This window comes from Ursus americanus, chromosome 19 (assembly GCF_024610735.1).
Source record: "Ursus americanus isolate L20-20 chromosome 19, mUrsAme1.1.p, whole genome shotgun sequence".
Lineage (NCBI taxonomy): Eukaryota > Metazoa > Chordata > Mammalia > Carnivora > Ursidae > Ursus > Ursus americanus.
In genome coordinates, this window is record NC_142145.1 from 13,848,941 (window position 1) to 13,863,286 (window position 14,346).

General features: G+C 38.0%; 1 protein-coding gene across 2 annotated transcripts in view; it reads left to right on the forward strand.

Annotated features, from left to right (window-relative positions):
- PIGN (phosphatidylinositol glycan anchor biosynthesis class N) overlaps positions 1-13,743 on the forward strand; it is a 111,606-nt gene extending 97,863 nt beyond the window's left edge. For both annotated transcript variants that reach the window (XM_045790217.2, XM_045790218.2), the window contains 3 exons: positions 2,711-2,753; positions 5,020-5,072; positions 11,742-13,743. In XM_045790217.2, the coding sequence (XP_045646173.2) occupies positions 2,711-2,753; positions 5,020-5,072; positions 11,742-11,865 (220 nt within the window). In that variant the 3' untranslated portion in view covers positions 11,866-13,743. The remainder of the gene's footprint in view (positions 1-2,710; positions 2,754-5,019; positions 5,073-11,741) is intronic.
- Positions 13,744-14,346: the final 603 nt, after the last annotated feature.

A 14,346-nucleotide genomic window follows, 5' to 3' on the forward strand; every position in this document is an offset into this window, starting at 1 on the left:
TTTGACAGAGATAGAGACAGCCAGCGAGAGAGGGAACACAAGCAGGGGGAGTGGGAGAGGAAGAAGCAGGCTCATAGCAGAGGAGCCTGATGTGGGGCTCGATCCCATAACGCCAGGATCACGCCCTGAGCCGAAGGCAGACGCTTAACCGCTGTGCCACCCAGGCGCCCCTTGAGTTACATTTCTATATTTCAGACCTATAGTTAGAAAAACAGTTATGTCTAAAAGAGAAGTCAAGGGTGATTTTAGAATAAGTGTACTGAAATGGAACTGTGTAATTCAATTCAATAATTGATCCCATAAGTTTTCCCTGGAGTAAAGACTTTTTTAGAACATTAAACTTGTAAATAAGATCAGAGAAATCTACAGCTTTCTTGCAGTTCTGTATTGTATGTAGAAATTTTAAAATCTGAGAACACTTTTCATTGTTGTTTTCTGTTTGGACTTAAGAGAAAAGCGCTAGATGACAAAAATGATTTGAATTTTCCCCCTTAATTATCTACTTACTGTGATATCTTAATGGTGGAGGGAATTTTGGCCATTTCTTCTGCTAATAAAAAAGCTAAGATTCTATATTACACATGAGCATTAAGTTCTTCATTGCCTTGTTAAGGAAATCAAGTAGGCATGCTGTGATTTTTTTTTTTTTTTAAATCTTGACCAAAATCTTACACCTTACATAAAAATTAACTCAAAATAAACCACAGATTCAAACTTTTAGGAAAAGTATAAGAGAAAAATCTTTGAGATTTGGGCTAGGAAAAAGTTAGGCTTGACACCAAAACCATGATCCATGTAAGGAAAAATTGATAAATTGGACTTCATCATAATTAAAAGCTTAGCTCTATGAAAAAGAAGACCCTGTTAAGAGAATGAAGGCAAGCTACATACTGGCAGAAAATATTTACAAACTATGTATCCGACCAAGGACTACTATCCAGAATATATAAAGAACTGTCAAAACTCAACAGTAAACACCAAACAATTTAATGAGAAAATGAGTAAAAGACCTGAGAGCACATATAGACGGCAGTTGAAGCTGTTCAACATCGTTAATGATTAAGGAAATGCATATTAAAACCATAGTGAGGTATCATTATACAGTGATCAGAATAGCTAAAAATAGGGGCGCCTGGGTGGCTCAGTCGTTAAGCGTCTGCCTTCGGCTCAGGGCATGATCCCAGAGTCCTGGGATCGAGCCCCACATCGGGCTCCTCTGCTGGGAGCCTGCTTCTTCCTCTCCCACTCCCCCTGCTTATGTTCCGTCTGTCGCTGGCTGTCTCTCTCTCTGTCAAATAAATAAAATCCTTAAAAAAAAAAAAAAAAGAATAGCTGAAAATAAAAAGTAGTGACACCAAATGCCAGTAAAGATGCAAAGAAAATGCTCCATATATTGCAGATGGGAAAATATAGTGTGTAACCACTCTGAAAAGAGTTTTAGTTTCTTATTTTTTTAAAAGATTTTGTTAATTTATTTGTCAGAGCGAGAGCACAATCAGGGGGAGCGGCAGGCAGAGGGTGAAGCAGGCTCCCTGCTGAGCAAGGAGCCCAACGTGGGACTCGATCTCAGGACCCCAGGATCATGACCTGAGCCAAAGGCAGATGCTTAACGGACTGAGCCACCCAGGCGTCCCATAGAGTTTTAGTTTCTTATTAAACTAAACATGCAACTGCCATAAGATCCAACAATTACACTGTCTGTGGTATTTTTCCTAGAGAAATGAGAACTTATGTTTGCATAAAAAACTGTACTCAAGTGTTTATAGCAGTGTTATTTGTAATGTCTTTCAGTGTTTGAATGGTTAAGCAGACTGTGGTACATCCATAAATGGAGTACTACTCAGCAATAAAAAGGATCAAACTACTGATACATTACAATACCTTAGAAGAATCTCAAGGGAATTATGCTGAGTGAAAAAAATACAATCCCAACAGGTTACAAAGTATCATGTAAATTATTCCACTTCTACAACACTCTTGATATGACAAAATTACAGAAATGGGGAACAGATTAGTGGTTTTCAGAGGTTAAGGATGGAGGATAGGTGTAGCTATAAAACAGTATCATGAGGGATCCTTATAATGATGGAAACATTCTATATCTTGACAGTACCAGTGTCAATATCCTGGTTGTGATATTGTACTATAGTTTTGTAAGATATTACCTTGGAGGAAACTAGGCCAGAGGTACATGAGATCCCTCTATATTATTTCTTGTAATTGCATGTGATTATCTCAAAATAAAAAGTTTAATTAAAAATCATTATTCTGGACACTGAGTGGCTCAGTTGGTTAAGGTCCAACTCTTGATTTCAGCTCAGGCCATGATCTCAGGTTCGTGAGATGGAGCCCCACATCAGGCTCCAAGCTGAGCATGGAGCCTGCTTGGGATTCTCTCTCTCCCTCTCCCTCCTCCTCTCCCTCTCTCTCTCTCCAAAATAAATAAATAAAAATAAATAAAAATCATAGTTCACATCCCTTTCCTGCCATTGAAATAAATATTCAAAATGTTAAACAGCATTTTTGAATTCCAGACCATCACTGTGGGATAGTTGCCCGTTATAATGTGAAAAGAGCCCTTGTCCAAAGTAGTATTTTCAGAAGCAAAAATACTAATAGAGGATTATTTGATTATTCTCATTTTTATTTTAATGTGCTTTAAAAATGTGCCTGTTCTATTATGTGTAATCTTTCTTTATTTTTTTTCCAGCCTTTTTCTCATGGTTCTCATCATATCAGACATTATGGCTTTGGTAAGGCATTATTGGATATTCAGTATAAATAAGATTGAGAAGCTAAGTGCTGATTTGATTTAATCAAGAGAAATCTGAATGCATTTCTGTGCATGAAATCTTTAGATATTAAGTTGTAAATGCTGGCATAATTTACACTTAATATAAATTAATTTCTTTTTATGTGACTTATGCAGGAAGGGTGTTCTTCTGAAGGTGTCAAAAGTCTTCTTATTTGATTTATTTGCATCTGTCATTTTATACCTAGTCTTCCATGGTGCATTGTGTCTGAAATGAGCCTTCTATAGGAAGTTCACAGAAAAAGCTAATTTTAGATTTAGGTAATACTTCATTTTCCTACTTGAAATGTTGATTTTTCTAACCCTTCTCTAAGATGGAGAAAATGGAGGGAAGGAAGGAAAGAAGAAGTAGAGCTTTTCAAGTGGGAAGATGTTACCAAGTTAATGACTCTCGTAAGGGAGTTCTGAGTAAGGAGCATGCAGGTGGGCCTCTTGTATGTAGTGTATTTAGAAAAAGAACCTACTTTACACCTACAAGTTCGGGGGCTTCTCAAAACTGTCCTCAGGTTTGATAATACGCTAGAAGGACAAAATTTATGGAAAACTATTATATTCACAGTTACGGTTTATTATAGGAAAGGATACAGATCAAAGTTATCCAAGGGAAGAGACTCAGAAGGCAGAGTCTAGGAAGGGTCCGACTGTGGAACTCTGGTCCTCCTCTCCCAATGGAGTTGGGACAGCATTACTCTTCCAGCATTGATGTGCGATATTCAGAGGGAATACTGCCAATGAGGCTCGCCAGAGCCTTGGTGTCAACTTTTTAATGGGGATCAATCACATTTTGTTCCCATGACTGTCCTTTAATGTTCAGTCCTTCTAGCGGTGGAACTGATACCATGTGGCCCAAAGCCCCCAATATAAATCACATTATTAGACTGTCCAGTGGCTAAGGCCCCCCAGGCAAAATCCTCCCATCAGGCATGACATTCCATGGGCCCAGAAGTCACTCCAGATAGCTGAAGGCAAAGGCCAGATTTCTTTTTGGGTAAGCTAATTCTTCACTATATAACATCCTATGCTAGAATTGATTAGGGACACCAAGTAGGGTAACTTCCCAATCAGATTCTTGGTCACTTGATTTAGATGAGAGTATTTTTGTGTTCTGTTGAACTGGATATCCAATATAGATCTGAAATTAACCGTACATAATAATGTTAGAACAAATCAGCTTTCAGTTTTGCTCACAAAGTGGCAAATGAGCAGGACATGTTAGTAGAAGGGAATTTAAATTCTCTGATTAATTTTTTAGAGTCAGATTGCTTACTTTAGCTTACAAAGCCATTTGTGGCCTCGCTTCTGCTTACTTGACTGGTATCGTCTCCCACCTTGTTCTCTCCACACCGCCTCCTCACTGGACCTGCCGCACTCCCCCTGGACTCTTGACATTTATGTAGGTTTCTCCCTATGTCAGAAACATACTTCTCCTCCGATCTCCTCAGACTCCTCTTTCACCTGACTCTTATTTTTTACTTAGACTTGTAGACTTTTTATTGGGATAGCCTTCCCTTATGCTACATCTGGGCTATGTACCCCTTCCCCTGTGCTCCCATAATTGCCTGTCTTTTCCAATGATAACACTCATCTCTCTCCCTCTCTCTCTCTCTCTCTCTGTCACACACACACACACACACACACACACACACACACACACATCTGATAATTTGATTGAATTATTCATTGGGTTATACAAATCCCAAAAGAGTTTATCTCCAGGACCTAACACAGTGATTAGCATATAGTAGGCTATTAGTAGATATTTTTGATAAGTGGATGACTGGCTTTTTTTCACTGAGGTCTTTGATATTATTTAGTGTCTTTTATTAAAACTGGTTGTCTTTGGGACACCTGGCTGGCTCAGTCAGTAGAGCCTGTGATTTTTGATCTCAGGGACTTGAGTTCAAGTCCTACATTGGGCTTAGAGCTTACTTTAAAAAATTAAGTTGGTTATCTTTATTTTTAGCTATTCTTAAATATCAGTTTTGTGTTCATTTGATTGAATGGTAATGCTATATCGGCTTTTAGGCTATCACTCATTTTAGTCCAAGCAAAAATTTCTGTAAAGGAGATATTCGTATAGATTCTAGTCAGATAGTGGTTATGAGAGGTCAGAAGTCTGAAACTCATAATCCTAAAATAACATTGTTTTTCATCTGAATCAAAATACCTTTGTTTTTAACAGAGTCATATTTTGTTTTATTTTACAGCATTTTTTCTTCTTGGTCAAGGATTATGGCAGCTGGCTTGATATTGGAACAAGGTGCAGTATATATTCACATTAACATCCTTAAGAGTACAGTGAAAAAAATAATTTGACATCTTAGTAGAAGGTATCAATTTGATTTTGAGGTAAACATAGCAAGTAGCAATTATTTTAAGCCTCTGGAAGTGAGACATGTCTCTCCAATTCTTAGCATTAACACGTTAGCAAGTGTTTTCTTGGGGCGACGTGGGGATAGATGCCGACTCTGGAGAAAACTATAGGACAGCGGGAAGGTGCAAGAGAAACTGCTTCAATCTGATCTGGGTTTTCAGAGTCTGTCCTCATAATCTCTCAGTCTCTTTAGAAAAATGAAGCACTCAGTAGCAGTATGGATTTTATGTGGCAATTTAAATTGTGTGTAATCATTATCTGCCTCTTAGAATCTTTAATAGGAGAACATTTAACAAGTGAGACCTACAATGGTGTTAAAGTATAATCTGAACAAAAAGTCAGTTTTTTCTTTATTATGATTTGAACGTGAATGATTGCCATAATCTGTTAAATTTATTTTCTTTGAGAGAAAGCAAAGTCGGTCTTTTTGCCTTTTTGTTTTCAAATGCATTCGGAGATAATACATTTTTATAGACTGATTTTATTTCATTTAGTCAATATTTATTTAGCACTTGTGTTGCTATGAATTGGCGTAGGTTTGGGTGAGACTGTGTTAGACATTCTCTCCTCCGTTCCTATATCTTAGCTCACTCCTGGTTCTGCTTTCTTATTTAATACACATTTGCCTCCCTGCCTCATCTGATTTGAATCTCCTTCATTCCATATGTGCCAGACACGTGAAAGGTGTCCCTAGATCGTTTTGTTTTCATTGCCCTTAAGCTTGAATGCTTAGGGAAAGTTGATGTCTCTCTCTCCAGCCCTCTGATCCCAAAGTGTCCAGACAAAACAGTGGATCAGAGCATGGGCTTTAGACCAGAGCACCTGGGCTTGAACAACTTCTGCCACATTTTAGCAGCGAGACCATCCACAAGTGACTTAATCCCTCTCATCTCTCCCCTGTCTCGTGTAGTCGTCTGGATGGATGACTCCACATGGGGCATTGAGCACAGTGCCCGGCATCGAAGAAGCTTCAGTAAAGGCAGCAATTAGTATTGATTTTATTCTGTGGTTCTGCTTTTTATCCTTCAGAGTGTTCCTTGTGTTTGACATACCTCTCCTTATTCTCTCTGAAGTTTGATTAATTTTCTTTCATTTTAGACATATGCCAGAATTTTGTTTGGAACATATTCCCGTAAAATATAGTATTTTTGTGTGTGAGATTTTTTATTTTTATTTTTTTTTGAGACTTTTTATTTTCAATTGTGGTAAAATATAGATAACAAAACTTACCATTTTAACTTTTTTTAAGTGTACAGTTCAGCGACATTAAGTATATTCACAGTGTTGTGCAATATCACCATCGTCCATCTCTAGCACTGGGAGTTAGGGTGAGCTTGACTGCAAAAGGGAATGTGGAACTTCTGGGGGTGATGGACATGTTCTCAGTCTTAACAGTGAGGATGGTTACATGCTGTACCATGTGTCAGTACTCATCTAACTGGACACTTAAAGCCGTTCCATTTGCCTACATATAAATTATTCCTCAAAGATGACTCATAAGGAAAAATAGAAGAAAAACTAATAGAAGAAAAAATAACTAAAAGTGAAATGAGTAAGATATATTCCAGACAAAATGGTGGGCTCAGTTCTCTTGAACTGAGAACTGAGGCTCAATTCTCCTCTTTCCTAGCAGGGACTTGATATATAATGTTTTAAATTGATGTATCAGTAAATAGCAATATAAAGATACTAACTCATGGTAAGGAGGTAACCACCAGAAGATCTAAAAAGAGAAGTGGCCAAAGCAGTTTTTCTTGAGAAGTGGGGAAGGAAGAATGAGGATTGTCGGTTTTCATCATAAATCTTTTGCCACTATTTTATGTTTTTAGTACTGCATGTATGACTCTGATAAAAATTACAGCAAATGGAATAAATGAAATGGGAAGTCAGGAAGTAGAGTTTAAGTGTAGACCATTCTTTCAAGCTTCGTTAGAAAGGAAAGGAGAAATACAGGCAGTAACCGCATGGAATACCCTCACCTGTCTCTGAGATTTTATTGCCATTTCATTTTACTCATGAGTGTGAGAAATGATATTATAGTTGGAAGGAGTGAATGTCCCTCTATACATCAGTTCTAATTACCCTCTGTCAAAGCTGGGGTTCTGGAGCCAGTACTGGAGCCCAAATGGAGTAAGCTTGTTTACAGAGTAGAGTCAAGGCAGAGACTTAGGCACAAGGTCAGAGCAAGGCTGTGTATTGCAACACAGAGTCCACATGCCCAGCAGTTGGTTATTTGTGATAGGAGTGCTGAAAGACATGAGGAAGGCAGCTCAGAGACTGGGGAATCGGTTTACATTAGGTAAAGGCAAAATAAGACAGAAGCTGAACTTGAATAGGAGGTCCAGGATGTCAGTCAAAGGATTGCCCCAGTCACACCTCTCCACAAATGACGAACCTTTGTGTCATGCTGCAGTGTTTAAGGGTCTTCCAACACATTATTTCATGCGATCTTATTAGCACAGCGCTGTAATGTAGATATTCTTCACAGTAGATGTATTTACAGTCTTCATTTTCACGCTGAGGACAGTGTGGCGCTAAGAAGATTGTGACTCACTTATGTCACAGATTGGGAAACGGTTGAGCAGGTCTGGAGGGCAGCACTTTAGTAACCAAGGCTGTAGAATCCCCACTGCCCCTCACTGCCTCTACTTACAGGGAATTTCCCAAAGTCTTTGTTTTGTGACCCTCATAAACTCTCTTTTAAAAGTGGCTTTGGAACCATTCATTCACTGCAAAGTTTTGATAATACACGTTTAGGATTTAAAGGATAAAGAAATATTGATCAGGAGGGAGTGAGCCAGAAGTAGTTGAGTGTGTCCTTCGATGCACAAAAGTTTTAAATTTTTATGTAGTCTGATTTATCTGTTTTTATTTTTGTTACCTGTGCTTGCTTGATCCTTTTTAAAAGAGGCTTTGAGCCATTGCAAAACTTGTATTTAACATCTAGCATGACGTTCTTCCTGGCACTTGCGTGGTACCTCCAGGCCTATTTCTTGCATTCCTTTACACAACCATCATGGGAATAAAGTGTTCATCAGAGCACAAAATAATTGCAGAAAGAGAGACTATAGATGCATAAGACAAACATTGAGCATCATTCAAACCAAGGGAAACAGAATGGTGCATTAGCCCTCGCAGGTCAAGAATGCTTTGATGACCCCCACTCTGCAGTACTAGCCATGAGGAAAGGGTATAAACTCCATGTTTCAGTATTATAATTTATTGATGATACTTATTAAAATATCATATAATTGATTCATGCTATAATGGGTAAAAACTATGCTGTAGAAATTTGAGCTTTTCGTAATGGGAGCTGCCCTCTGCACACAGTGACCACAAGTACAGGTTTACCTGGAACGGTCCTAGTTTATGTCTGTCATCCTGGTACGCTCATTACCCCCACAAAATCCAGAGGGGACAGAAAGGTGATAAAGGCATTAGCCAGTTAGTAAGTTAAGTTAAACCACAGTTCTTCTCAGTCTCAGTGCTTTGCCCTCACGCATCGAACTCCGGTCCGTGAAATGGGGTGCTTGTTCTGAGAGACTTCTCCAAGGCGGGTGTGATAGGGGACTTCAGAGCTCAGGTTCTGTTCATCAAGCTGAAAGCAGTGAGTGATCCTCCATAAATTCCCCACATAGTCTCCTGCTGAAATACCTCCTTGCTCTGCTGTTTGTCTTCTTTGTCTCTTATATAATTATATCGTCCAAAAAATGCCCTCTTAACAAAGGAAGATGATTGTAGAGGGGAGGTTGGGGGATGGAAGGGGTTGGGATGGAGAAACAAAATGAAATCTGAGTTAGAGAAATTAGACTTTCTAAATGGAATTGCCCAGATTGAGGCTGCAGGGGGATGTTTTTGATTTGCTGCTGTTCTTGTCGATAGGTTAGAATTCTAGAATCTTCTCTGTGTATCCTGTGTAGCAGTGATGGCATGTACTGCCTTGGGAAACCGGGTGGGACAGGTCTGATGGGCACGAGTGGTTCGTGCAGCTTCATCAGCATCTGATTTATTGCGAGGAAAAGACTTGGATAATGGCTGGGAAATGTGCTTCAAGATTCAAAGCTAAAGCACCATATAATAGGGTTCATATTATCAAAACTTGATTATTGTACTTTTTCCTGCATTCTTTTTGTGAGAATGTTGTTTTTAAGTTTTGGGTTTCTAATTATTCCTGTGTGAATGTATATATGAAAAGCTGAGATGTTTCTTGTCATGTTGCAGATATTGCTAAATTTATTGGCAGAGTTTCCTTAATGGGATCTAGAGTTATTTGAATTGTGCTCCTGTGGTGGTTTCCCTTTGTGACAAATTTTGTTTCTAAACTCCTTTTTATTAGAAATATAGTTAATAACTTCAGCTGTAACATGCCTGTTAAATACAGGAATGGAATGTTGTCCTTTTGTCCTTACTACTTGATTGCTTTATGAATACAGAAATGGTGAGAATGTGTCCCAGAATTCTAGAGAGGAGTGGGGGCTCACCATGAATGTGGTCTGCACATATCTGTAGTGGTCATATCATGTCATCGTGGTGATTGCAGTGGGTTTTCAAAATAGGTTTGAGAGATGCCTCAGCTTTTAGTTTCAGGTTAACAAGTAATAGTTTCTTTAAAAATGAAGTTTGTATTATTAGGGCATTAAACAGTATTCGTGTTTATTGGGATAGTCCAGGATGTTTAAAAATGCATCTTCAGAGTGGATTTTACCAGAATTAAATTGAGACTCTTAAAGGAATATACTCCAGTCAGTAGAGCCAGCTGAGCCTGTGGCTATAAGCTCAGTGGTTCTCTGGAGAACCTTGTGGCGTCAGGTGTTCTTTTAACAGCCATGTGAAAAATACCCTGCCCAGGCCATAAAACTGAGTTGGGCTGACAGAGCTACAATTTAGTATTTTCTTCTTTTGATCTTTTACACTGTATCTTCATTCGTAGCGGGTCGTAGACTTCACAGAGTACTGCCTTTTATATGACATCCTAAAAGAAGTGCATTTCTTAAACTAGAGAAAAAGGTCCCTTGAGGTAATCTTCATAACTATAAGAATATTTAAATTTACATTCTCAGTGTATTTGGTATGAGGTGAAGAGTTGGCATCATCAGTTTGATTGGTTTGATTTGATAGTGGTGTTCATTCGGACATTGTTTCCTACGTGCACTGTTGTTATACCTTATTAAACTACAAATGACAAAGTATCACTTCTCTCTAGATATAATGATAACTTCTCATTATGTGCAACAATATTTTAATATCCTCCTAAATGTAATTAGTAAGTGCCATAAAATACCTTTACTCTTATAATGAATACTAAGCTTTATTAAAATCAGTGATTCTCAAACTCTTTCTTATCCAGTACCTCTGATAGAGATGACCTGCTTCTTTTGCCCATTACCCTGATTAAAAAGTACAATCAGCCTTTTATCACCCCTTGTACAGGCTGAACAGGCCTTCCCGGTGCTTCTGTATGCCCCTCCGCACAGAGACCCTGTCCCTCTGCCATCACACATGTAGACCTTGAGAATACCTGATTTAAATGATGTCAGAAAAGTCAAGGGGAGAGAGTGGGAACAGCTAAACTCATTTCAAGTTGAAATTGGGTGCTCCTTTCACCCTGCTCTGCTAAGATGATACCAAGACTTGTTTGATGGAAAATATCACAAGCTGAATGTCTTATGGCTCCATTACTTGTGATGAGCTTCACAACTGTTTCCTACCAATAATGTTAGCTTAAATGAGCCCAAAGTTTGTGATTTCAGGCCACTGTAAAGAGATAAGTGATCTGTGAAATACCTTTTATAGATAGATGTCCACTAAATTTGAGAATAGCCACCTACCTACCGGTTTTATGAAACTTATTATTAAAGTAATTTAAAATGTTAAGAGTGTTTTAGGTAATTTAAAGTATAAAAGTGATAAAAGGTCTAAAAGAGCAAAATCTGGGAGACAGTAGCTTTGACTTGGATATTAATGAAGAAATCTATCCTTTCTCCTTTATTTAGATGCCTTGGCTATAAAACTTTTACTTTACTGAATTTGAATGTGGGTAACGTTTATGTGTGTGTGTTTGATTGGTAGTTTTGTTAAAGTACTTCTAACTTCTGTCAAAGCATAGGATGGCCTGCTGTAAAATGTCAGAATACTTAACCTGGGGGCAGTAACCTTAGATTGATGACAAAGACACAGGCACTGCCAATATCAATCAGACATTTTCATAACATATTACAGTTGTTGGAGAGATCTCAAAACATTATGTTCATCACTACTTGTGTAACAAATTTGTTTTTCTAACATTTGACATCTATTTCAAAATCATTGGTGGGAGATTCCTGGCTGGCTCAGTTGGAAGAGAATGGGACTCTTGGTCTCGGGGTAGTGAGTTTGAGCCCCATGTTGGGTGTAAAGATTACTAAAATAAATAAATAAACTTGAAAAAATCATTGGTATCTTTTGTAATTCTGTGTATTTTATGTATACATTTAGGAACGTTATTTAGAGGGATCTATGTTCCTTCCCATATGTTTTCTTTCTTCCTGTCACATGTTTCTTTTTCTCCTTCTGTAGCATCAGCCACTACGTGATTGTTATGTCTATGACCATCGTTCTCGTGTTTCTCAATGGCCTGGCACACCTGCTCACGACAAAGAAACTTGAACTCTGTGGCAAACCCAAAAGCCACCTCATATAATGTTACTGAAGCCATCATTCAACATCTGGATCCTGCTTCTCATTCGCCTTTTAAACCGAACTCTTATCGAGGATTCAGTAAGAAAATGGATATTGGTATACAGCATATTCTGCTCCTACAATGAAAACGATATGTGGAATTCTGAATTTACAGGTTGTCTGGAATAAAGGAGCTTCCATTTTCTTTAGGTTTTGTACGTGTGAAATAGTGGCTATATCTGTGGAAAAGCATAGTAAACTTTCTCCATTTGCATTTTCTTCCTTTAGCTGGCAGCTCTTCTCTTTGACGTTTCAGAGCACCTGTAACAGTCTGGTCACCAACTGTGCAACTCCTCTTACGAGCAAAGGAGGATGTGCTCCTGTGGGGGCAGTACTGATCACATCCAAAATCAGTGATGGCGAAACTTGAAGGAAATCACCAGGTGGCACCATAAACATTTATCAACTCTCAGCGCTGTTTTTGCAAATAGTTCTAACTACTTGATGATAACACTAGAAAGACAATCAGGATCTGCTACTTCCTGAAGCTTCAGTAGAAACAATGCTGCCAGCCATTTGTCATTTTCCTTCGGTGTGCAATACTGTCTCAGCGCTGTTTCCAGCGTGTTCATCGTGTACCAGCCAGGTGCAGCTTTGACCTTCACTCTATTTTTTTTCTTCATTTCTGGATTCGCATTGGGATTTCTGAAGATGAAAAGGTGGAAAACGCTTGGTATTTGTGTCTAGTTCAGGGGAAAGATGTTCAATTGTAGACTCAGTATTTCTTACCCCCGTACCTTTTATCACGTATTGTTTCAACAGAATTCTTGAAGTCAATGGTTAAACTTCCTGACAAGATCACAGAAATCATTGTTAACATTGTTGATCTTTCTGGTTGTAAGATTCTAGCCCAAAGGCCTAGAGTCCTTTCATTTAATTTAAATTTCCATCTGTAAACTAATTCTAATGGACAAAATATTTTGAGAGTAATTTTTATTTGGATTTTTCATCAGGCGACCTTGTATATCACTATAGAGTTGGCCTTTTGCCCACGGGGTGCCCATAGATTTTGGCTGATACTAAGCTTTGCTGGTCTGAGTCCCATTTAAAAAAAATAATTGCTTTTGAATTAAATTATAGCATTACTAACTCACATTAATGATGAAGAAGCTCTCTACAAATTACTATATTTTTCAAATTGGCAGGTGAGTGAGCAAATACAATTTAGAAGATTTGAAAATCAGTTTGGCAAAATGTGCTTTCTTAATTTCTGCTTATGAAGTGTGGTGATAATTTGTGTGTCATAGTACTTAATGGTATACCAATGACAGCAGCATAGTAAGTAAAAGAAAGAGATCGATGTCAGTATAAGACCACATGCATCAGTCTGTAATATAAAATTTCAATCAACAACTAAGAAGCTGCTGTTAGCAGGTGATGACATTGGCAGATACAAAACCCACGAACTTTCACATTGTCTCAGAGGATTTTTAATCTGTTTTTAAACAAATAAGAGAAAACTGACTTTATAAACACCTACCATTTAACTCCTTTTATATCTAGTTTTATCTTCCATCTATTCCGAGATTTTCCACAGAGGAATTAATGAATATTTTATTACAGCATTGTAAAAGGTGCTCAGTGCTTTACCTTTATTTTGTTCTTCGAAGCACATCTTTTCCTAATATTGTTTTGAGTCAATGTGCGCTTACACAACAGGAATATATACTTGCAGCCACAGACTGGCCTTGCTGCGCTGTTTTCTGGACGCCTCACACTCGCTTGGGAGCAGTCTGCTAGATGGGCCTTTTCGGTTGTGCAGCTTGTCAAATATCTTAAAGTGTTTTGAAATGCATATTTTTATATTAATAACAGAAAAAATAAATATGATTTAAATATATTTCTGTTTAAGGCATTCACTTTTTCATTCTAACTGTTAATACCAGATCTCCAAATCAAAACTTAAGACATTTGTTGGTTAGCATTTGCTTTAATTAGGAATTCCTGTAAGAATTAAAGGGTGCATATCAGATTGAGAAAATACTGAACAAAAAATCCGTGGACCATGAATAAATCTTGGAGGATACTCTAAGGACTTCAGAAACTAACTGCAGTCTATGCATAATTAACCAATGTTTTAGTTCTCTGTATTATTATATTTAGTGTGCACTATTTAGAACATAAAATGCTTTTTTATTTTTTAGGGAAATAATATTATAAATGGTAATATATTTTCGTAATAATTCCCTGCAACTAACAATGATAGAGCTGGACTACATACCTAGATACCTAGTCATCATTCACGATCCAAATTTCAGCCAACTCACATATTAGGAGCATTATGTTCCCCACCCCCACCCCCTACTTTTATATACTTGTTGTAGTAGATTAAGGACTCCTTTGCTCTCCCACCTTTGATACATACCTCTGCCATCAAAAATGTAATTTCTGATGGAGCTGGCCCAGGGGGAGGGGGAAGGGTTATGCGGGGGATGGGGGGAGT